Source organism: Rhea americana, unplaced genomic scaffold (assembly GCF_003343005.1).
Source record: "Rhea americana isolate MKP2758 unplaced genomic scaffold, rheAme1 scaffold_155, whole genome shotgun sequence".
NCBI lineage: Eukaryota > Metazoa > Chordata > Aves > Rheiformes > Rheidae > Rhea > Rhea americana.
Window position 1 is genome coordinate 1,081,977 of NW_028185650.1, and position 23,853 is coordinate 1,105,829.

A 23,853-nucleotide genomic window follows, 5' to 3' on the forward strand; every position below is an offset into this window, starting at 1 on the left:
TCTGTATGATATATGGCTCTTTAGCTGCTTTAGTATTAGAAAATATGTTCATTGCATTACCCTGGGAATTTCTTCCTTAATCTCAGTAAAGACTGATATACTTCCCATGCTGCTGATATCTTTCCCTGCTTAGTCTGCAGTAGACGCTATAAATGCATGGTACAAATATAACTACATATGTCCTTCATAACACTGCCCCTGTMCAGTGCATTGGCAGCCCCAACAGGTTTGGTGCAAGGCTGAAAATAGGRCTAGAATCTGCATCTTCTACATTTTGCCAGTTTTGAGCAGTTTCAAGGTAACAACTGCACTGTGGTCATGTCTCTCTATGTTGAGCTCCAATATGGTACTTAGAGAAATAACTAAGATTTTAAATTCTAAAAGGTAGACTTGGTACTAACCCCTGTGCTTCTGAGGTGTAGTTGCAACTGGACATGGACTGGGCCATGGGCAGTTTTAAGTGAAGCTATTCAAAATGCAGGTAAAATGACAGCTGAAACACTTCAAGTCACCATTGTAAAGCTCGTCCATTTGTTCCGGCACTAACAAAACTGGGAGCATCTTTGGCATAGAATAATGATTGTGTATCACACAAATATTGAACAATATCCTTCATTTTTCTTCAGGCTACAATCAGATCTTCATCATCCCCATGGGAGCCACCAGCATCCACATTAAGGAGGTTATGCCTAGCAGAAACTTTCTAGGTAAGACTGATGTCAGAATCTGTGTTTCAGTGCACTTGAATTCAGTTCAGATTTGGTTTTCAAATACACTGGGCTTTGAGATGTTTGCCTTAAGGGCTTGACCTGGCAGAGGAAAGAACTCTGTGAAAATCGGGGTCTGAATATTGAGTGCTCTTAAAATGTTAGGGAGGCTCAACTCTGGGCTTTGGGTTTAGCTCATTCTCTCTTTTGCGATCATCTTGGTGTTGGGTGGGGAGCATTCAACCACATTCAGACCTCCTGCCTGGAAGGGAGTCTTACTGAAATAGCAAAATTTGGTATGTATGAGTTCTGCTGTTTAGTTGTTAAATATAACACCCAACTCCTCCTGCCACCCAGAAGTTTCGACTTCTTTTCCTTATAGATATCTTCTGGGTATTCGTCTGTACAACCTCAAACTCTAGGCATGCTGCAAAGAGAAAAAAGGAAGGGACAATGGCCTTGTCTAGCTTTTGGGGGGGAAGGCTGAGGAAGTCTCAATGGTGGAAGTGAATACTCTTTTGCTTTCTGACCACTGTCCAGTGCTTTGGACAAATCAGTCTGGTGATATTTTCCTTTGTGTATTACTGGATGCAGCACAAAAGTCTTTGTCTTTTGAACAGAACATGCAATGACCAAGATAGTAGTGCAGAGACTGTGGTGTGTAAATGCATCTTAACATCTGACACAGGCTGTGCCTCAATGGCTAGCAGAGGRATGTAGAGACAGGGCTAGAATATGCTGGGGGATATGGTTGTGCAGTGAAAAAGTGCTTGGTTTGCAGCAAAGTCTCTCAAAAACCACTGTCTGAATAAGGAGCCACCCCTGCAAGCCACCTTGATTTAGTGGGGGGACAGCACTGTCAGAAGATGGTCGCCTTGATTAGCCACACCTGCGATGCAGCGTTGAGTGAAAACAGGAGTGTCCCTATTGAGTTCTTGTGGATTTCTTTTGATACATAAGTTTTTGCTGTGTTAGTATATGCTGCTGTGTTAGCTTGTGGTTGGTCACAGCTCAGAAGGTTGCAGTACTGGTGCAAAGGAGCTGAGATTCAAAAGGCTGAGCTGAGAGCTCTGTGGMTTGCCAATACCCTGAAAGTCTAGAGCAGGCCCTGTCACACGGTATCTAGAGGAAGTGATATCCAGATGTCAAGTTGTAAATGTGTGAATTTCCTGCGTTTTCTTCTGTGGCATATGGGTTTGGCCAGCTGTCAAGAACGTGCGAGGGGAGTATTATCTGAATGGGCATTGGACGATCAGCTTCAGCCAAGCGCTGCACATAGCAAGCACAGTAATGCACTATGATCGTGGCTCAGAAGGTGATCTGGCCCCAGAGCTCCTCCATGCCAGGGGCCCCACCACAGAACCGTTAGTCATTGAGGTAAGTGGCTGCACCTGCCCCCTGTTGACATCGTTGCTCTCTCCCTTTGCAAAGCTGCCCTTGCTTTGTGCAGAGAAAATGCATCAGGGTGCACCGGGTGGGTAAGACTCTGGAGGAATGACTGGGCTCCGTGGAATTTTATAAGGCTGCAGGTCCTGAAGTTACAGTACRGTGATTTTTTTGAAGAAATCACACTGCTTTCTTCTCTGATTCTGTTGCCCCAAAGGCAGCAGGGCAGTGCTCGATTCCTGTGTCTTCCATTGAGTTCTGAAGTAAAGGAGAGTAGAGGAGAGAGCGTCCAGCACAGAAGGGGGTTGGGGCAGGGACTGCTTGTTATAGCATGTTGTAGGCCAAGCCAGGATATTTACTGTTACAGGAGCAGCTGGATCTTCTAGCTCTGAGATAGATGAATTCACTCTTCTCTGGAAAATGAGATCCTCTCTAGAGTATCAAGGAAGGCAAGGAGAAAATAGAGCATAGAGAATAATTACTCTCTAAACTGGAGAGAGAYGGGTCTGCATGAGCCCTGAGGCGTGGTGTGCAAATTCTGTGAAAGAGAAAAGTGCTGCTGTTACTGTTTTCTTGAATTTATCCCATGCTTTCATAGCTCATCAGTCAGGAGCCAAACCCAGGGATACAGTATGAATACTACCTTCCAGTGCAAGGACAGAGCTCAGGTTACAGCTGGAGCTACAGTTCCTGGAGTGAGTGCAGCTCTGAATGTGGAGGAGGTAAGGGACCCTGGTCTCCCGCGGGTTCGAGGTTAGTACACACTTCCTCCAGGACCGACACTATGTGACCATGTGCTGCCCTCTGCAGCTGCTTCCCAGCAGTCTCCTGCTAGAAGACAACCTAGCACAGATATCTGCAGGAGGCAGCTGAGGTTTTGTTAAAGGGTCACACATGGATTYGCAAGAGGACTTTGTCCCTTGCCTTGTCCTGTCTGTTTTTTGATGTCCTATTCCTCAACTTTTTACTAGTATCTCCTAATACTCCTCACAGTTAGCCTTTTATTCTGTTTGAGTTCTTTATCTTGTTTTCAGGCCTTTTCAACCACTTACTTTAGAGGTCCTCCCCAAGCTGGCCTGGCCTACATAACTGAGTCTCATCATTCCCTTCTACCACAGCATGGAAGATTCCCACTCTTCAGGGGAATTGTCAGATCTCTTGGGGTGTCACATCATGTTTGATTTACATGTTCTTCCATGTGCAGAGCGATGGATTTTAAGAAGAAACAAAACAAACAACAGCTCTCTGCCCACCTCACCCCTACCTCCGCAAACACTCTCTTAGCTGGATAGTCTGCAGAGTTCCTACCTGTCTCTTCTTGTCTTTGTGCTGATGGCTATTTCAATAACTTTTACAATATTGTGGTTTTAGGAGCTGGTGTCTTTGCTGGACACTATTATCCTGTAGGAAGCAAGGAGGATTGCATTTTTCTCCAGTGTGTAGTCTTCACAAGACTAACCTCCTGGGTCCAACATCTGCTCCCAGTTCTACTGCTGTATGCTGCAAATACCAAGCAAAGTTACTTGATAAGCAGTATACACCTATGGTACTTCCCTCGTGAGTCATGATCCAATCATATTGCAGGAAAATGCTCCTCAGCTAAGAGAACTACCGTGTCTCTCTCATTCTTCCTCTGTACTTGTATATTGTGGGGAAACATTGCTTACACACATAGTAACCAGCCAAGAATTGCMTCTGACTGTTTTCTGGTGGGCTGTAGGGGAGTATGGATTCTGTACTACTTTAGGAACCTGTCTTGGCAATGCTAGTGCATTTCAAACCTTGTCCTGGCTGACTTGCATTGACCAGGATACTCTCTTACCCTTCTTTAGGTTTTCAGTCACGCTTGGTATTTTGCACCATAGACAACGAAATTTATCCCAACTATATGTGCAGGAATAAACCACAACCAGAGAATAACCGGACATGCGGCCATCAGGCTTGTCCCCAGACTAAACGGTGAGATTTCCTTTCCTCTTCTGGACTCTGACTTCTTCCTGAGGTGCTTTCAGAGACAGGAAAAAGAATGACCCTCACACCACTACTGCCCTCCAGCATGCTGCCCTCCAAGGAAATGTTTCACTTACTAGAGAAAGCCCAAGACAAAGGCAGGTGATGATGTTTCTCTGATGAGCATTTCTGTATGCCCAAGGAATAGGCTTGATACGTCCTGCGTTTGTTTCATAGACCGATGAAATTTCCTTCCCAGCATATGATTGTGGAAGATGGTCTCCTAGCCTGCATAGGAGATAGGAAACAGATTCTCTGTTTTTCATTCTCTTCAACTGAAGCCTGAAAAAATCAGAGGAGCAGGTCTGAGCTGATGTCATTGTACGTCCTTTCTGCATCCCCAGTGTCCTTGCTCTTAGAGAGGGCTGAGCCCTGCAATTTTTTCCTTCTTTAGCACTTTCAAACTCCTTTACCCAGCCATTTCCATCTTGTTCCCTGCTGACGTTGCCTTGCCGTTGGCTTCACTTAGTCCTTATATGAGCATCCAGAACTGTAATTGGAGCCCTAACTGTGTATCTCACTGCATATCTGATGGGTTTAGTGGAAGCCCGTAAGAGCGCTGTTGTGTGGGAGAGGGAATTTGGGAGACCTGGGATTATTTCTGGGTACATGATAGCCTGTAGCTACTTTTTTTAAGTCCCTAAATTCTTTGTTCTGTGTATAAAGGACTTCTTACATCTATCTGCCACAAGCCTGGAACCACAATGGAGCACGGACCTCTCAGATGAAGAGGTAACAAGGAGAAGGAGATTACAGAAAGCACAGGAAGACGGCTGTACTCTTCTGCTCTCCATGTAGTTGACCACTGCAGCACTGGGGACGTGGGGGCTTTCTTTTTTGGCACTAGTATTAGTGGTGGATGGTGCTCTGCTTTTGATTCTTGCCCATGAAAATGATGGTGGAGGGTGCTGGCTGGCAGCTTTGCTTAAGTGGTTGTTAGTGCTTCTGATAACTTGACTCTTCTGGGACTGAGAAGGGAACAGATTCTTCATATCTTTTAGCTTCTTATTCTGATAATTGTTGCTTTTTCTGTGGAATCAGAGTGGAGAGATGTAGGGCCATTCTGGAAGATTTTTGCTTAGTTTATCACAGAAGGTAAAAGAACAGAAAGGAGAAGAGAGCATGATGGATTTGGGCTATTGAAATGTTGACSAGGATACCAGAATGCCATGGAAAAAGTTTCTGAGTTCTCCAGCTCTTCTTTTTATGGCATGGGCTCTACAGCAGCCAGAAAATTGCCTGTGTACCKTGATAAGTGCAAGGATGTGACAGATACCTCGGTGGACATTGTAGCATTGTACTAGAAGTGAAAAAGATTGTAAGGTAAACAGTTTTCCTCCCAATAAGCTGCTAATAGTTTTGGGCTTGCCAATAGTTTGGGCTTTGCCCTCTAAGGAGGGTCTTATCCTTATGGTTGACCCTGACTTACAAAGAGCATGAAACAAGTGTGGAAGAAGATGTCTTGAGTGACAGCTGAAGGAAGCTGTAGGTGAGTCCATCTTGATATTACAGTCTTTCTAAAACCTTACACATGCTTTACAGGAGGCAGAATAGGGTTTGGTTTTTGGTCTTTTATCTTCACTGAAGCTTCTGCAAAGTCTTGAATCTTGGAACTAGACTGCTCTGAATGGCTCTTACTTGCTGTAGTTATTCCCTTTCCAAAGAGACATCTTATTTTATAGTGAAGGAAAGAAACACATGATCTTYTATTGATGGAGTCTGCTGTGGGGTTTCTAGTAGCTTATGAATGTGGATTGATTGACTGAAACTCAGTTTAAGTGGGATGGTGATGGCAGACCAGAGAAGCAGCTAGAAGACTAGGGGAGAAATTATGAGTTGTCTTGCCTCACTGACTGCGGCCCACCTGACTGAAAGGGGAGGCAGTGGCTGACAAGTAGGTCACCATGATGTCCATCTCCCACCACTACMAATACCTTTTGACTAGGTACCTCTCTGGAGTTGTCGCTGAAGCCCAACTGTGTAGGCTCTGCTCCCAGGCAGGACTGGGACACAGGAACAGACAAGGGCAGGTATTTCAACATCCAAACAGCATGACTGTTTTGTGGCCCTTTCCCCTTATGTTAGTAAGGGTGTATCATTTCTGTGACTGCTTCAGCAACAGAACACAGGCCAACATTTGTTTAAAGTTTTCTGGGCTTTTTTTTTTTGTGCTTCGATTAGCTTCTGAATTTAGCCAATGGAAAGAATAAACCAGCTTTCTACTGGCTGTCAGTGGGAAGTTCATAAGTACTTCTGAGAACATCTGACATGGTTTGAGGGCAAAGTGAGGTCTTGGTTTAGTTTTCTGATAATGGCTGGAGTGTAACATGTGGTTAGGCAGATGTGAGTTGCTTTTATTCTGCTGATCTGGGTTGTTTTGCTTTTATTCTTTGGTGTTCTGTTCCAAGCATGGTAATTTTTTTGCAGACGTCAGGACACCAAAAGCCATAGAAAGATTTTCCCCCTCTGAGAGAACTATGCAGTTCCAGAGAAACAAGTGTTTTGCAGTGGGAGATTTGCCCCCAGCGCTAGGACTCATGCTCTGCATTGCCAAGTAACCTGAGCAGGGCTTGGTCAAATGGGAACTCACCTCCCACTCTGTTCTGCAAGGGGTCACTTTCCTCATCTGATTGCAGCAAGGACAGGCGCTGCCCTGTCCTGTGCCTTCCTGCACAGGAAGTCCTGCAGTTTACCTGGACTTCCATTTGTTTGCTTTGTTCTGTGACCCGCAGGTGGAAAACAGGCGAATGGGGATCCTGCTCAGCTACCTGTGGTGGAGGCACCCAGACCCGCTCTGTCTACTGTGTGGCCTACGATGGTCAGAGCTCCCAAGGGGTGGTGGATAATGCCGAGTGCATGGCCTTTGCACAGCAGCCTCGCAGCAGTCAGCCCTGCAACGTGAGGCAGTGTGCAACCTGGAACACAGGGCCCTGGTCGGAGGTGAGTTTGTGTTGGGTACACTGCTGCCTCTTGGTGCCTGTTGAAGGATGTTCTGCCAAAGTCTGGGGTGAAGAGCCCAGCTCCTTTTCTGGGGCTGTAAGAGGTGTGTGTCCTTGTGTAAGTGGGGTGTAGAGAATTSTGCAGCACTCCAGACTTCTCCAGACAGCTATACTCTCCTATGCATACCCCCCTGTTCCTCAAAGCTGTGCCTGTCCCTGCACACAYGCCCATCACATGCCCTCTCTCTTCTCCAGTCTCCCAGTCTTTCCCCACTCCTGTGTTTTTATCAGACCAGCCAGCCCTGGGACTGACTGAATGTCTGAGCCMGGCCCAGCAGAGGTGGAGGGCACACATGGGAGCTGCTGTCCATCAGCTGRCGATATGCAGCAGCGCTCTCCTCTGCGGAACAGGAGTTTGTGGCTCCCACTTGTGATAATTTTATTTCCATGTGTATTGCTGCAGCAGCATTACTAGACTCTGGACAACAGTGTTAAAACAGGCAGTAAGCAAGGTGCTGGTGACCTGCTGTTTGACTGTGTTTGCTCTAGGCTGTGTGACAGGGCAGCACTCCTGGGKGCAGCTGTGCTGTGTGTTGTTAGTGCCTGTGGGCAGTTGCATCTCCAGGAGAGGAAACCCTTCAAACTACATGTGCTCAGTGCTGCCAGCTAGTCATTTAGAAGGCGTCTTGTGTCGCACAGGCTTAGGAAGTAAAGATAGAAGATGTCACTGAGTTGTGTCTAGTCAGTCCTTAAAGCACAGTCTTTTAAGAGCAGTACGTGCACGTTTGCAACACCTGGCTTAGCACCTTATGATACTACTTTGTGTGAATGGTGCAGTGTCATAAAATGCAACTTCAAGACGTGATAATCTGGGCTGTAGAGTCCCTTTTTTTCTTCTCCTGTGAGATATAAGGTATAAATGTTGAGATGACTTCAGGGTTGCAGAATGGGAGCACCATTTTTGGAAGTCACCAAATGTCATGTTTTTACGGATGGATTCCAAAGTGATTCATTCTGGGGTTCCCAAAACTGACTGTACTTTGTGTGTTCTTAGAAATAAAAGGTTAGGGCAGTCCTAGTGAGCGACTAAGACTCACCTGGGAAGCTAAGTCTTAGCCTGGCTAAAGCCAGTCAGACTTCTCCCAGGTTGCTGCTCTCTGTAAAGAGACCTTGGTAATTCATGGAGAAGCAGGCAGGATTCCAGGCAACACCACTGTGAATTTAGCAGGGCATTGAAAATGTCGTAAAGCAGTTGCTAGTATAGAGGTTGTGTCACAGCTGCACACCGTGGAAGTGGAACACAAGTTCTTTGTGCGTAAAACATGAGCAACACAAGAAACTAATCTTTTTACCCTCCCCTAAATTCTTTACCTTGGGCTGGTTTTAATCAGGAGTAAATAACGTTGGTATTCCTTGCCATTTATTGTTGTCAATGCATTTTGCAATTGTTCTGCATGTGTTTGTTTCCAAAGTGATTCTCCCTTTCTTCTTTGGCAGAGGGAGAGAGAGAGAAATGATGCGACTTGTCCAAGATCATCCAGTGTACCCAAGGTCTCCCTGGTCCAGTTAACCATATATTATTGTCTTTTCTACAGCATAAATACTCTGCTAATATCTATCTATGAGGATGAATTTTATGGTGGTTGCTTGTTTTAGGCATTCTCAAAATGGTATTCTGTCCTAATGTTGAGGAGCACAGCCTGGAAATGCAAGTGGTAATTAGATCCTTCCTTTTAATTGTTGGACCCTTTTTTTAGTGCTCAGCCAGCTGTGGGGAAGGTGTCCAGACCCGAACTGTCACCTGCAGAACGCAGCAGGGCTCTTGGGCTCAGGACTTGGCTTGCCTGATGGAGCCAAAGCCATCAACCACCCAGCCCTGCCTTCGGGAGAACTGCATCCAGGAAATTGGCTGGCACGTTGGAGACTGGGGCCTGGTAAGCACTGCACTTTCACGGTTCAGAAATAACTGATTATATTGTTGTGCTCCTCGAAAACAAGCTTTGATCAGAGCAGTCTGCACATTGGCTGAGACTGGGAGCATRTAGTGCTTCATTACCAGTCCCTTGGCTCACAGTTGCATTGTAACTGGCTTGAGTAAAGCTGCAGTTAATCTGCTGCCTGCTTTGTTCGTGGCTGCTGCAAAAATAAATCCTTCGGGGGTGGGGGGGGGATTATAGTTTCAGTGACAGTAGCAAAATGTAGCCAGTAAACTGAAACAATCCACTGGTGCTTCTTTTTCCTGACTCTTTGCAYCATCACCATGATTAACAGAGCAGCTCATTGACTGCCTATGGCTTAAAGCTCTGGGCTTCAGGACTGGTCATCACGTTTGGTGAAATGATTTAAAATATGTTTTTGTAATTGTTCAGATAAACTGTGCTTCAGTTGGATTAGCCATGTCTTTGTGGAGGGAGCCAGACTGTTTTCAGCCTGGGAAAAATGCCGGGGGGAGGAGATGGGGTAAATCCAGTGAATCACATGACTTCCAAACACAGCATTTTCCCTTCCATGAAAGCCAGACCAGCTTCTTCACAGCTGACTCTCTCACAGCTGGTGGATCCTAGTAGCACTGAGATGCCTCTAGGCAAGGCAGAAGTAATTCACTCCTGCTTATTCCAACTCCCTGCAACACTGCTGTGAATAGCAGAATAGCTCCTCTGGATATTGCAGTCTGAGCATGGCTTAGAGCTCAATGATTCTGGGCTAGGCACAAATTCAAAACGTTTGAAATGGTTTAAAGTATGTTTTTGAATGGTTAAGATGAATCCAGCTGAAGTATTGTTTGCCATGTCTTGGTAGAGAGAGCTGTGCTCAGTGTGCAGCTAGTCATGTATCTTCTGGTCCATGAATTTTCTATCTTTACTGCTTGCTCACTTGCCTTTTTTCTGTGCCCAAGTGTTCAAAAAGCTGTGATTCAGGCATCCGGACACGCCAAGTCATCTGTGCTGATGGCGACTCCAAATTCTACAGTCCTGAGACATGCAAAGCCATCCAGCCGCAGAAACCAGCCACACTGGGTAACTGCAACATGCAGCCCTGCTACCTGCCACAGCGTAAGTGATGTTGCTAGACATCAAGCTTTTCCTAAGATGCTTCTGTTTAGCAGTAGAAGTTTCCATGATTTCACAGTAGCTTGTGTTCTCCACTCCCTGCCCACCTCTATCTGGTGCCATTTATGTTTTGTGCACAGAAACACAGTGCCTTCAAGTCAGAATCCCCAAACCTGTGTTATCTGAAATATTTGTAGTGGGCTTGGGTATAACAGTGGTGTGTGCCCATTCTGAACCCAGTGTTCTATCATGGCTCTGTCCCAGTTTATGCTGTGGACTGACCCCAGGAGTTAAGAAGGATGACACTCTTGGCATGCTCAGTGACTAGAGACTATAGATGATTGTCATCTCAGTGTGAATCAGGCATAAAGGAAACAACTACTTAGACGGTTTGTTTGCTGTCTGTATCTAGTCTCCATGTCCCAGTTGAAATGCTCACCTTTGCCTGCCTGCCCATCACAGATGATGCAATCAATCCCATTGCTGTTCAGCAGCTGTTCCAGGAGAATAGGAACATATTCATCAGCTGCAGACTCCTCTTGGCTCYTGTTGACTTTTTCAGTCTTTTGTTGATGCATTTGCAATTGTTAGAGCATAGGGCTGTAGTAACTGCAGTAATTTTGTGCATGTTTCTCTTTGCAGAGGTCCCCAGTATGCAGGACACTATGGGATATGATGTCACCCGCCAGTCCTTGCTGACACGTTACAACCCAAACAGCCCTGCCACAGGTTAGGACAGATTATGTTTGTGGTTTTGGTAATGGTGRATGTGAATAAGATGTGGTAAGGAAGGACTCCTTTTCTCCATTCCTCTGCTTCTCTTCATGGGCTTGTAGAAATTCRTGGAGCCAGAGACAAAGGATGGATTCATTTACACCAATAAGGAACAATATCTGAATGTGTGCATTCAGAAGACCATGCAATATGTAGATCCCAGGTTCCGACAGCATGACTTAAGTGCTGTCTGAGAAAAATACTGCCTGATGCAGATCACAGGAAGAAGATAGGCTCATATGTCCACAGTAATGCAGCAGGTAGTTTCTTGTGGGACAGCAGAAAGAGATGTTTCCTAAAGGCAGTGAGGAAAAGAATCTTAGGACAATCAGATCCAGAATGGTGGGCCAGAAGACATACTCAGGTGAAACTCTGATGTAGAAAAGCCTGCCTTGTAGCCTGGGGCTGGTAAAGGAGAGTATAGATAAGGAAAATTGACTGGATCTGATGCTCACCTGCATGCTTTAAGGAATTCTCTCCCCAGATTCTGGTGATGAAAGGATGCTCACTGGGAGCTCCATGGTCCATAGTGGCTCTGGGAATCACCACATTCAGTCTACCAAAGACCRTGGCACAAACTTCTTGCCTGTTCGCTGGGAATCCCAGTCACGCTCATCAAGTTCCCGACAGCTCAGCTTCCCTCAGGACCTCGTTKCAGGGACTGTCTCTCAGGACTGCTATCGGAGCCCCCATGGCTGCTGTCCAGATGGGCACACTCCAGCTTCAGGTCCTTTGGGGAGAGGTTGCCCCTTTGGCACCTGTCAACAAAGCAGGTAGCTRGAAGTAGATAGGCCTGAGCAGGGAGGCTTTGCCTTTCCTGGGGGCTTACTGATGTTTATAGCCTGTGCTTGTTGAGCCAGGCAGGTCAGGTCTTGCTGCATCCCTTCTGTGTTCTGCCTGYAGGTATGGATGCTGTCCTGATGGAATATCATCTGCCCAGGGTCCAAACAACATGGGGTGCCCACGATATTACAGTGAYGTTCGAGTGAACAGAAGTCAGCCCACTGCAGACTCTTCAACAGTAAGTACAGAAACCCTCTGGGTTTTAATAGCCCAGCAGATAGATTCAGATCTGGTGATAGTGACTCAGATTATGGGTTTCTGTCAGATCTGGTGATAGTGACTCAGATTATGGGTTTCTGTTGTGCTTCATCTCTGCCAGTAATACTGGCATCTGGCAGTAATACAGTATTGGCATCAGGTCTTCTGACCAACTTTGCTCCTGCTCAGTCTGGCAGATCCACTGGTGATCCTCTGTAAGCAGGAGACAGAGCAGGAGAGTGGGAGCTGTCTGAGAACAAGCAGAACATCTTTTGTAGAACTGACTGAATAATCCTGAGTAGCCAAATCTGTTTGGCAGACACTTGCCAGCCAATTTTTTGGGGGGGACAGGAAGTACATTGCTGCTAGTAATTACCCTTGTTCATCTCTGCAGGCTAATCAAGAGCAAAACAGTCATGGAGGAACAACTTCTTTGTTCTTCAGGGGTCATAGCTTGGGGTACTTGGTGGGGCTAGCTGAGAAAACTGGCCTGCTGCTTGGCTGGCTGGATCTGTTTTGTGGAGAAGTGCAACCCTGGCTCCACAGCTGAAAGCCAAGTTCCTCCTACAGCAGCATGAAAGTCTCTAGGAGGCAAAACAAATGAACAGTGGTTCCTCTAACAGCTGGCCTTCTGCAGCCAACAGCTTGTATGCAGTGCCTTGTGTGTGCTACTGTCTTCACGTCTGCCTGGTAACTTTTAGCTTTCGATCTTATCTCTAAGGCAAGCCAAGCCTTGTCCCAGCAGCACTCCTCAGGCGAATGCCGCAGTTCGATGTACGGCTGCTGTTTTGACAACATTGCTTCAGCTTCAGGCCCTCAAGGGGAAGGATGTCTCAATAGGCCCAGCTATCGTAAGTGATGCTCTGGCTTCTTGATTTAGAAACGTTGGAAGACCTGTACAGCATTCAGCAGGCTATAGGAAGCTTCCTGTGCAGAAGATTTGCTCTCTGTAAAATATAGTAAATCTTTCTTTCTTCTGCCTGCAAAGAAGTCCTGCCTGATGGTTCAGATAGGGAAAAGTTGGAGGGAGCCTAGAAAAGCTGCCACATGGTTCAGTTCTGTCACCTACCACAGAAACTCTTGTCATCCTGCGTTSATGTTTTGACAGAACTGGATTCCTGTAGCCTCTTTCAGTTTGTAGGACTTCTGGGGGCTGTTTATCCCTGAGAGGACACCCTGATGCAGCCTGCAGTGTTCCAGATTAGTTACCTGGGTTTAGGAGAAGTGGGATCTCTCTGAGGAGTTAGAGCCAGGCTCATCTCTGGACAACCCTTCTGGGTGGGGGTGGAATGAGAGCTGTGGCTAAGGATGGAGACGTTGCTCAGGAGACTGTCAGCCAGCAGAGCTCAGCAGGGAACAGTGCCTGCTGTGCTGTGAGGACACCAGAGTGTCTGGCAAAAACGTCTCAACTCCTTCAGTTCACAGATGTGTCTTTTGCAGGAACATGTGCTGCTACATTACCTTCCTTTTCTGTTGCAGCACAGGGACTGCTTGGTGGGCAGTCAGTCAGTCTAGTATCTAATGTCTAATCAGGCTAGATTCAGAAACATTTCTGAGCTTGGTTCTCCCTCTGTCAGTGTGAAAACTGGGGCAGAGAGCAACATCTAAGCAGCTGATCTGAGTTCAAAGCAGAGTTCAGTGCAGGACTCGTGACCTACTTTCTGGCCCGCACCCTGCCACAAGGCTCATCAGGTCATGCAGGTGGAGGCTTGAAGGAGCCGAACCTTTGTGTGTCATGACCCTAACATCCGCTCTGTGCTGTTGTTTTTGGTAGCCTTTCCTGTCGTATGCCTGCTGCCCAGTGCCCATGGCCCCTGCACAGACTGGACCACTCGGTGGTACTTTGTGGCTGTTGTTGGCAAGTGCAACCGGTTCTGGTACGGCGGCTGTCATGGCAACGGGAACAGCTTTGCCTCGGAGGAGGAGTGCATGAGGACGTGCCAGGACCGTGCGGGAGTCAGTCCCCTGCAGCACCAGCACGCTGATTCCCACACTCGCACAGGGGATGCTCAGGGCCAGCAGCAGCCATCCCTGAGAGAGTCTGCAAGCAACAGCCCAGAAGGAAGAGCCTATGGGGCTTCGCACCCCACACGAGACAGCCACAGGGGGGACAGCTGGAGAAGTGATGTGCTGCCAGAGTCTTTGCCAAGGGCTGGCGTGCTGGACAGCCAGCGCTGGGGTGCCCAGCACGTTGAGGGTGGCGGAGAAAGGAGGCTGGGCCACCTGAGCCAGGAAACAACAGAGTCCGAGCGCTCAGGGAGGCAGAGCGGCGGTGGCCGGCAAGCACTGCCCCGTGAAGGCGAGCAGCAGCCTAAGGCATCCGCAGATTCCTTCCCAGCACGAACTCTGCACAGGTGATTTCTTTTCTGCTCTGTCAACTGATTGTGAGCCCCAGTGCAGCTTTCCCTGGAGTGGAACCAGGACTAGCTAACTGGGAACACCACACAACAGACGGGCTCTACATATGCCCCTTTGGAAAATCAAGTTATTCAGACCCTGAGGATATCTGGTATCTCTTTCTTTGCACTCTTCCTACTTTGTGACAGCACTGGAAGTACTGTCTGTGAAAGGACTGCAGGATGCCTGGGCCCTTATTTAAGAGGCATTATTTTGCTGTAAATGTAAATCCATAGGCATTTTGCTTGTTCTGACCAATTCATTTAGCTAACTTTCTGACTTTGGAGCCTTTGCTCAGCACTGCATAGAGCAGCAGTGTGTTCTAGGGAACACTTTCAGGTATGGAGTTTGGGTCAGGGACAGTGTCACCTTGAAAATCCAGGAGTATGTGGAGCTAGATCTGTGTGTGTCTGCGTGGAGACCACTTTTGGTCCCAGGAGCTGAACTCGGTTCCTTCAGGAGAGGAGCTGACTGGAAGAGTCCCTGCCTCTCCCCTAGAGTTTTTGTAGCATTTATTCTGTCCAGACCTGCCTTTGCCATGTGGGAGAGGGCTGCCCACATGTTATCTAGTGCATCTGCTCAGAGTTGAATGGGCAGCAAGTCCTGCTTTGCACTGAGAGTCATGTCCATCCTCCAGAGTCTTATTAGGGGACCTAGAGGAGAAGAGGGCAGCAGTGACGAAGTGGTGAAATTGCTTTTTCTTTCAGAGCCATCCTGGAGGAAGGCAGACCCTCTCTTGTGACAGCAGTTGTGGGACAAAACATCCAGCTGTTCTGCAAGACAGGCACGTTCCCCTTCTCCAGAGTGGAGTGGATGAAGGATGGGCGGCCGGTCTCCTCCGACAGGTTAGCTCAGCTCTCTTCATTGTAGAGCAGAGTTCACACTCCTTTCTGGGCAGCATGCCAAATATGCTTGCCCACTTTTTTTGTAATCTTGTTGTTAACATTCTTAAAAAGGAAGAAAGGGTTAATGAATAAACAAGCACATGTACTGCCCTAAGAGAGCCCCTGTACGTGGACTCTCTGCCTGGCCTGTGTGCAGCAGGGACTGATAAGCTCTGCAGTAGCACTGAGACCTTGCCTGGTGTTAGGAGGCAGAATGGGTGCTCACCAGCAGGAGCTGGTATGTGGGCAGTTAGGCAGAAAAATACAGGCTATGTAGAATCCCTCTTGGGGCAGCACTCAGTCAGTAGTCCAAGGTGAAACTGGGAGTTAGATGACTCAGAGTTCTTCTGGCTGGAAGTTTCTGGTACCCCTACCTAAACTGTAATATTTTAAAAAATATTTTTAAAGCCTGGTTTTCCTGGGAAGTCTGTTTTCTGCAACAATATGGAGCTATACAGTCACTTTGTGTTATGAAAATCACAGTTAAGGACAGTGCCCAGTTCTGCTTTTCTGTTTGCAAATGACTGGGGGGCTGAAGCTGCTGCCTGGAAGGGCAGTTTGCCTCCTCATGGAAGAATATTGCTGAAAGCAGCTTCCTACTTTCCTCCCTGTTCCTGACCTCCTATCTGCCTCATTTATTTCCCCTGCCCATGACTCCTCTGTGCTTGATGGGGTTTTGTTTTTCTAAGCTGAGGAGGGCACTAGGTATTGGTGGCTGTAACATCAGCGTGAAGGGCCACCAACCTTTGGCTGGGTAGAGGGAGCTAATCTCTGTGCTTGTTACAGGCACACCTATCAGTCTGACAGCTCCTTGGTGATCAGCCACATCAAGTTGGAGGACACAGGGACTTACACGTGCCTCATTTCCAACGGGAGGATGGAGAGACGACAGATTCAGTTACAGATCATAGGTGACTTATCTTCCATATAAGACCAAAGTGGTAGCTCTTAAGTCATTGACAAGAGGAGCAATTAAAGCCAATTGCAGGAGCAAATGGGACTTCCTCTGCTGCAGCACTGTGACAGCTGTCACAGAGCCTTTGCTCTGTGGCAGTGCCATGCTGAGAGCTAGTCGCAGCAGCAGATCGCCTCCAGTGTGGAGCTGCAACAGGAGAGTGGAGGCAAGAGGACTTCTTTTGGTGTTGCCTCATGATAAAAGCCTTTGCCCTAAAGGACTTCCTCAGCTGCGGTGGTGGCTGGACTTACCAGCCCCATTTGCAGCACGGTGATCATATCATCCTCCCTGAACACCGTTGACTGCCTTCTGATCTGGGACGGGAGGCTCCAGCAAAGGAGCTTCTGCAGTTTTCTGGGTCCTGCTTCTCACACTGTAATGCAACAGGCTGGCCTGCTGTAGTTGCCATGCTATGTTTTGTATTTTACCCAAACAGGTCCTTCTGGGTAACAGACTACTCCCCATTTTTGAAAAAATGTGCCGTATTTAAAAAACAAAAAATTAAAAAGACTAGTCTTAAAAGATGGGCCAGCAGTCACCCTGTGGCCTCTGATCTCTGAGATTTGTCTTGTCACAGCAATGGCACATGGGGCAGAAGGCAGTGTGGCCTAAGGGATGCTGCAACATGTCCACTGACAGAGGAGAGAACAGAGTCTGAAATTGCTTGCCTGCAAGTCTGTGACTCTCATTAATAGACGGTGCAGGCTTACTGCACTAGTCAGCCAGAAAACAGATGGCTGAAGGGCTCTTTGGCTCCAGTTCAGCAAGCTCTCTCAAGCTCATAGAAACCCTACACAAGAGGTCACAGTGTGAAGGATCTTTTTATTCACATATGGCATTTTATTTTCAATAGAGTACCAGGGCGCTGTTCTGGCAGAGAGTGAGAGAGGTCAAGTCATTCACAAGGAAAATGAGCAACATCGAGAGCGATCCAGAGGCAGTAAAATTGTACAGGGAGCCAGTTCCTCTGTGCATCAACAATTCACGTACAGGTAAGTTCGCATACAGCAACAGTTTGTCCACCATGCCCAGCTGATGAACCATATGGCATCTTGATGTAGCAGAGCTGAGGGTTGGAAAGGTCCTGGGTCAGCTGTTCTGGGGCACGGTTGGGAGGCCTGGAGTACTGAACTGCTGACAGCAGAAATGGGCAAAGATCCCAGTCACGAGCTGTCTTCTGTCCTCCTGGGGGTCTCTCAAGAGCAGCATGTCCTGAGCAAATACACGGGGAGGCGGGCAGCGAAGGAGCTGGATTCAGAGGAAAGTGGAAGTGTGAGGGGCTGCATCCTTAGCTGGTCGCACTAGTGTAGTCAGAAAAAGAAACCTCTTCTGGAAAGAGAAGGAAGCAAATGGGACAGATAGCACAAAAAATACATACGTTTTTAAAAAGCTCCAGATACTTTAGCCCTCACTCATTTATCCTGTGTAAACAGCCAGTTTGATTCAAAACTATCTCCTCATCTATAGGCTGGTGTATTTTGTCATTTCTTGCCTGTTTCTGTGGTACTTCTTGGCCCTGCAGAAATGAAAGTGCAAAAAAAAAATCTATTTTCTGTAAATGCACCCTGGTGGGGTCACAACTGATAGATAAATGCAACCGTGATCTGCTGGTTGCATCTTCCTTCTTTTGAGTTTGCAGACCTAAAACCCAGACAATTTGCTGAAGACTCCAGCAACCTCCTTAGCTGCTTCTGCCCTTCTGCAGAAATAAGTGATTCGTTGATTTAAGGCTCTTTGGTTTTGTTTTTTGGGAGGAAGAATTCAGGCCAGAGAATGGGGGTGGGGGAGACGACATTTTCTTTGACTGGGAATGTCACAGTTTCCTTCTGAAATGGTGTTTATCTGGAGTTACAAGAGAGCAAAGAGCACAAGGAGATGAATCATGTGAGAGCCTGAGCTCAGCCTTTCTGCAGCACGCAGGGGATGACCAGCTCCCAGGCCTTGCACGCTGTCAGACCAGTGATTGCAATGGGCTTTTCACACCCTAAAAAAAATATTTGCTCATTTTTGTGTGCCATGCAAGCACCGGGGGGGAAGCTTGCGTGGTGCTCTGCTCTCCAGGGCTTTGTACCACTCACCGTACGCTCACGTTGTTAACAGTCCTTAGGCTGTTAGCCGAGGGGTTGCTGTGGGATAGAGGGATACTCTGAGCCACTGTCTCCAAAGGGTTAAGTTGGCTGGCAGGAGTGCAGCATCAAGCTGTGCTGAACTCGAGTGGGATTTGACAGAGGCTGCTCTTTTCTGGGAGTGAAAGTTAGTAACAACAAAGGTCCGAGGGAAGGGCAGAGGCCGCCCTTTCCCGCTGGAAGGCAGAAATAAGCCTTGCGGTTAAACAAGGCCGTATGTTGAAGGTCAAACACTGAACACGGAAGCTGCCGCATTTTTCGCCGTGCTTGTGGGTGTGTGCTTTGCAGATTGCTGATGGATAAGAGCGAGCCCGCRCTGGTGGAGGCCGGTGTCGGGGAGAGAGTCAGACTGCCCTGCACGGTGGAAGCATCGCCCAGTCTCACCATTGAGTGGCAGAAGGATGGGCAGCCCCTCTCCTCTCCCAGGTGAGCCCCTGGCCACTCCAAATGCACCACAGGCGGCCTCACCAGGACCAGAGCACTCTTCTCCCCCAGCCCTTCCTGTGTCTCCTCCCTGAGAGAGCGGAGCTGCTGGCCGTGCAGCTGGGACCTGTCCCGCTTCGTGCTGGGCAGCTTCATCTCCTGGGGCCAGGCAGTGCTGTTCAGCTGCCCTGGCCTCACGCACGGATCAAAGCCTCGACATCAAACCCTCAGGTGAACAGCTGTGATACAGGGTGGACAAGTGAGCCAAAGCTAAATTTGTTCAGCAAGAAGATTAGTAGAAGGAAGACGCGTAGCAAGTCAATTTGCCGAAAAACAGCCGGTCTGTGAAAGAGGGGACAGATTTACCAGCAAAAATACTGGGGCACCGGCAGTGAATTTTCCTGGGTAGTGTTGCTGCTCTCCTGCAGCTCCCCTCACCCCCCGCTCCCAGAGAGCCTGCTCCAGCAGAGAGCTTTTCCAGAGGCCACAGCTCTAGTGCTGGGATTTCAGGACAGGGGTTGCATGTCGTTTGAACTGTTGCTAAACCTTTTTTTGAAGGGCATTACCACAGGGCTCTGGTGGCTGAAGTCCCATCCTGGGCCATGCTCCAGCTGATGAGGTTTCTGGCTTTGTCCTCCAGGCACAGGCAGCAGTCAGACGGGGCCCTGGTGATCAGCCGGGTCAGCCCTGAAGACATGGGCTTCTTCACCTGTATCGCCTCAAATGGACGTGACCAGGACCAGCGCCAGGTCTTGTTCCGACCTCTAGGTACCAGACAGGTGGAAGTGCTACTTGCTTGTGCACGCACACACGTACGCGTGTGCATGCACGTGGTGGGGAGGGGGTGCGGGCAGCAGGCAGGTATCACCTTTGGCCATGCCTCTTGGCTTCACACCTAGCATTTAACAGGCAGCTTGAGGGCAAGGGAGTGGTGAGCTGTTTTATCAGACGGTACAAAATCTGCATGGGCCTAGTAGATTATGGCAGCTGAGAAAGGGGTCTGATAGCACGGTGAGAGTTGCTTCGCAGGGCCTTTATTCCAGGATAGCTGTGTGAATGGATTCGGGAGCAGGAGGAGCTAAAGGGGGTGGTTCTGCTGTGCCTCTGATTTGCAAGAGTCTGGCTGGAGGAAAAAGCTCTTTGAGGCCTCTGCTGCTTACTCTGGCTTGATACAAAGCCCTTAAGAAACACCATGTTTCTCCTAGAAATATCTGTGATAGCTCCAAACATGTTGTTTCAGGACCTAGAAATTATGTAGCTCATGGTAGTGTAAGCTGAACATTTCTGATAGGAGAATACTCCTGCTACTGGAGGCAACATGGAATTGTCTTCTAGCTAGTGATGATTTCCTTTCTGATCCAGGAGAGCTGAAGATCACTGGTCTTCTACCAAGCATCACAGTAGCTGAGGGAGAGACTGCCCAACTTCACTGCACAGTGACTGGCAGCAATGTGAATATACGGTGGTCAAGGTAAGCATAAATGACAGAACTAAGAATTCATGGAGTTTAGCTCCATGCTGGAGAACCAGTGACATTACAATAGCAAAAATTAAAGGGCATGAGCAGAGAAAGACCTTTAGTAAGTATCTGTAAGTAAGAAAGATTCTCTCACTGACTAAGCCTAGCAAACATTTTAGTCTCTACAGTAACAGGCGATCTTCCTCCAGCTTACTGCTGGGACAGTTCTCTCCTGCTGCTGCCAAATGGGTGAAAGGGAGCATCTAAGGGTCTCATTAAAGAGAAAAGCTGTGTCCTCTTCTCTTGCCTTGCAGTGAAACTGTGAATTTGTGTGAGTGTTAGGGAGGAGTTTGTTGATTTTTCCCACTTGAAAATAATCAGTTGTGTTTTGGAATCTTCCTGCGAAGGATCAAGAAAGAGGGACTGGTAGTTGTTCAAGTCCCTTTACTCAAGGAGTGGGACTGAAGTGGACCTTCTTACAAAGAGAGCTTTTTTTTCATAAGTAAGTTTGGTATTTGAGTTAACAAGATGATGCAAGTTTTGAAGTCTGAAGAAACCCTTTTCAGTGAAACAGATTTTATTTCCTTGGTAACTGGCAGTTCAGACTTCAGTGGTTTTCCCACTGTACACAGAGTATTTCAGGAAGAACAGAACAGACGAAATCTTCAGGATTTCTCTAACACTTTTTGAAACAATTCTCTTACACTTTTTGAAACAAACTTCTGAAGAGCAGGAAAGAGGGCACATTGCTTGAGGAGCAGATGGGGTAGTAAGTAGTATGCACAGCTATCAGTGCCAGCCAAACACTCACTGCCAGATCCCAACCTGGAGAGAARGAAAGGCACATTGCATCTTCTCTTAGTTCCTTACACCTCAAAAGCGTGTAATAGAAGAGAGAGAGAGGAAAGGCTTTCAGAGCACGCAGCTAGCTACTTCCCACAGAGACAGTAGGCTGGTGGGTGCAGACTTGCTTAGGCTCATGTTGCTGCCTAATTGTAGAGCCAGGTCATGGCAAAAGAAAACTTCCTCTTCCTTTGCACTGAGTTTGTAGAAATTCACCCCTTTCACAAAGCACAGGTTCCCAAACAGCACAGAGCTCCTTAGCTCCCGTGGTGGGTTCTGTGGTACAAAATGCTTTTCACTGCAGGAATGGCGTCCCAATGCGGGCAGATGGCCACCACATACACCTGTCCCRCGATGGAAGCCTGATCATAAGCAACGTTCAAGAGGCTGACGAGGGATCCTACACATGCAGCGCTTACAGCAGCAGCAACTCTGTCAGTGCCAGCACGGAGGTGAAAGTGAGAAGGAGCAGCAGGCCTAGTGGTGAGTACAGCTTGTCCTCCCTGCCGTCCCCAGCACAGTGCCAGCCTCTTGGCCATTATTGTGAGTCTGTCCATTGCATGGGCCCRTCCACCACCCACCTCTGACTGAGGGGAGCAGCAGGCACCTCTGGGTTACATGACCTGCTTTCCCTGGACAAAAAAGCAGGATGGTGCAGATAACCCCTCACCAGGGCGCTGGGAGCTTAATTAACTTCCTGAGGCCAAAATACCACAGTTGGTTGACAAAATGTTTGGCTGCAGGATTGGTATCTGGCCTTGATGCCATCTGGCCTGCTTTTCACTGGATGTGGAGTGGTCTCTCTTCAAGAGACGTTAAGGCCTAGAAACTCCATCCTCCTCTTGTGTCTAACCAGGAGTGTCAGTGGGTCCCTCTCATCCTTGACATTGGACTATGTTTAAAATAATCCTCTCTGAACTGGCAGGATGGAGAATGTAGGAATCTGCTGTGTTCTTCTGGAAGGGAAACAGAAACCTGAGGGGCAAGCCCTGGCAATGGATTTTCATCTGGCTTCATGCAAACCTGTTTGTCCTTCTTCCCTTGGCTGCAGCAGGTGTGAATCATGTTGCGGACCTGAGCAGAGAGTGCGTGGACCAGCCACACCTCGCCAACTGTGATCTGATCCTGCAGGCCCAGCTCTGCAGTAACGAATACTACTCCAGCTTCTGCTGCTCCAGCTGTTCCCGTTACCAACCACAGGCCAGCCCTCCTCATCGCCATGGTTGACAGACACCTCCAAGGCTATGTGAAAGTACAGGTGACTGATTACAAGACAGGAGCTCTGTCCTTTTACTGCCTAAAACCGTTTTGGGGAGCTCTGTTCTGCTTGAAAGCTTAAGAGGGTGAATTTAACACTGTAGTGGGTGTAACTGCTCAAGGGTGGGAGAACCACCACCCTCAAGTGTATCGCAAACTTCTTCCCTCCCCCCCCCCATACGCCTTGCAATAGCTAATCCATCTCTTCACTTAACAATAGCTGCTGTTACTCACAGAGCGAGATGACACTGGGAACGTACAGACTCTGTGACTTTACAGGAGGCAGATAACTAGCATGAAAGAGGGAGAGACCAGTTGTTCACATAAGCAATCTTTGAAGTGTTCAAAGATGGGCCTGAAATGTCTTAACTAAAGCACAAATCAGTGAGGAACATTTGTAATCCTGGGGAGCAGTTTCTACCTAAATGCAGAAGACTCTGGACATGTAAAATTAGTTTTTAAGTTCTGTGGGGTTACTAAGAATGCATCTATAATGTCACATATTGTAGCTGTTTTGTTCTAGTACCTCTTAGAGAAATTCCTGGTTGGGTCAGTTTGGCTCTACGTGAATGTAACCCGCTTTGGAGTGAAATGCAGAAGCCGCATTTCACAAAAAACCTAAGACAAAAGAGAAAGAATGCTTTAGYCCTTTCTAAATGGTAGGGATAATTTTGATGAATGTAACACTATTATCTGTTCTGCTGTAGTTTACATATCACTATCTCTAGGAAGGCTTTTTTTCTTTTAGAAGCCAGAACCGTTCTGTCAAACATGATAGAGATGGGCGCTGTGGTAGCCTCGTGCTGGGCTGGTGCTTGGAAAGGACAACATGATTCAGGGGGCATTGGCTGCCCAGAGTAAACCTCCCAGTGATCTGCTCCAGTCTCAGGTAGCTCCAGGAGCGCCAGGCTCTGCGCGTTACGAGCTAGCAGACGAGGGCTTCCAGATGTAGAGCAGCCGTAGCTGAAAGGCAGCCGGCATTTCCAGACCAACACTGGGTGACAGCTAGCATGTAGACGTGGGTCTGAAAGATACATTCTCAGTATTAAGGTGACGTGATATAATTTGTTGAGCCAAGGAAGGCCCATGGTGTCTTCAGCATTTCACAATGGAATTGTAACTTAGGAGCAAATGCATTTTTTTGCAGCCTCGATAGCATTGTTTTGCCCTCACATTATTAGTCTTAGTGTTTCCTCCTTCCTCACTCCAAACTCCTGAGGCTTGGATGGGTTAATCATATCAGTTAGCACCATCATCTATTTAGTCTATGTCTAGGTGTATCTAAAACTAGTACACTGATACATACGAGTGGGTTTGGAGGGCTTGGAGAAGGGTTGGCTCTCCTCCCTCCCCCCCATTTCCTTTAATTTAAAGCTCGTAAGGAAGGAGTCTAATTCTGGACTATGATCACACCGCTCTCTTCTCCTTCAGTTCAGGATCAGCACTCAGGGCAGCAGTGATACAGAGGTGTAAATCCCCAGGCTTGACAACCTAAAGCCGGTCTGGAATCTAAATCCAGTAAATCAGTTCAGCTGCATCTAAAAATAAGAATTACTAACCTGATGATTGCGCTCTTTTCAGCACAGGTATCTCTTCAGGATC

At 47.7% G+C, this 23,853-nt stretch overlaps 1 protein-coding gene across 4 annotated transcripts in view; it reads left to right on the forward strand.

Moving 5' to 3' along the window:
• The window catches only part of PAPLN (papilin, proteoglycan like sulfated glycoprotein), a 61,938-nt gene that overhangs the window by 25,855 nt on the left and 12,230 nt on the right, over positions 1 to 23,853 (forward strand). For 2 of the 4 annotated variants that reach the window (XM_085299838.1, XM_085299841.1), the window contains exons 8-27: positions 627 to 707; positions 1,912 to 2,084; positions 2,692 to 2,815; positions 3,926 to 4,052; positions 6,836 to 7,043; positions 8,800 to 8,976; positions 9,939 to 10,095; positions 10,735 to 10,821; positions 11,351 to 11,639; positions 11,770 to 11,887; positions 12,629 to 12,758; positions 13,682 to 14,261; positions 15,012 to 15,149; positions 15,975 to 16,099; positions 16,997 to 17,135; positions 18,558 to 18,695; positions 19,333 to 19,460; positions 20,055 to 20,163; positions 21,299 to 21,477; positions 22,046 to 22,950. In XM_085299838.1, coding sequence (XP_085155964.1) covers positions 627 to 707; positions 1,912 to 2,084; positions 2,692 to 2,815; positions 3,926 to 4,052; positions 6,836 to 7,043; positions 8,800 to 8,976; positions 9,939 to 10,095; positions 10,735 to 10,821; positions 11,351 to 11,639; positions 11,770 to 11,887; positions 12,629 to 12,758; positions 13,682 to 14,261; positions 15,012 to 15,149; positions 15,975 to 16,099; positions 16,997 to 17,135; positions 18,558 to 18,695; positions 19,333 to 19,460; positions 20,055 to 20,163; positions 21,299 to 21,477; positions 22,046 to 22,221 — 3,383 coding nt within the window. In that variant the 3' untranslated portion in view covers positions 22,222 to 22,950. Of the gene's footprint in view, positions 1 to 626; positions 708 to 1,911; positions 2,085 to 2,691; positions 2,816 to 3,925; positions 4,053 to 6,835; positions 7,044 to 8,799; positions 8,977 to 9,938; positions 10,096 to 10,734; positions 10,822 to 11,350; positions 11,640 to 11,769; positions 11,888 to 12,628; positions 12,759 to 13,681; positions 14,262 to 15,011; positions 15,150 to 15,974; positions 16,100 to 16,996; positions 17,136 to 18,557; positions 18,696 to 19,332; positions 19,461 to 20,054; positions 20,164 to 21,298; positions 21,478 to 22,045; positions 22,951 to 23,853 lie in introns of those variants that run through there. The other 2 variants (XM_085299839.1, XM_085299840.1) reach the window with 2 other exon arrangements.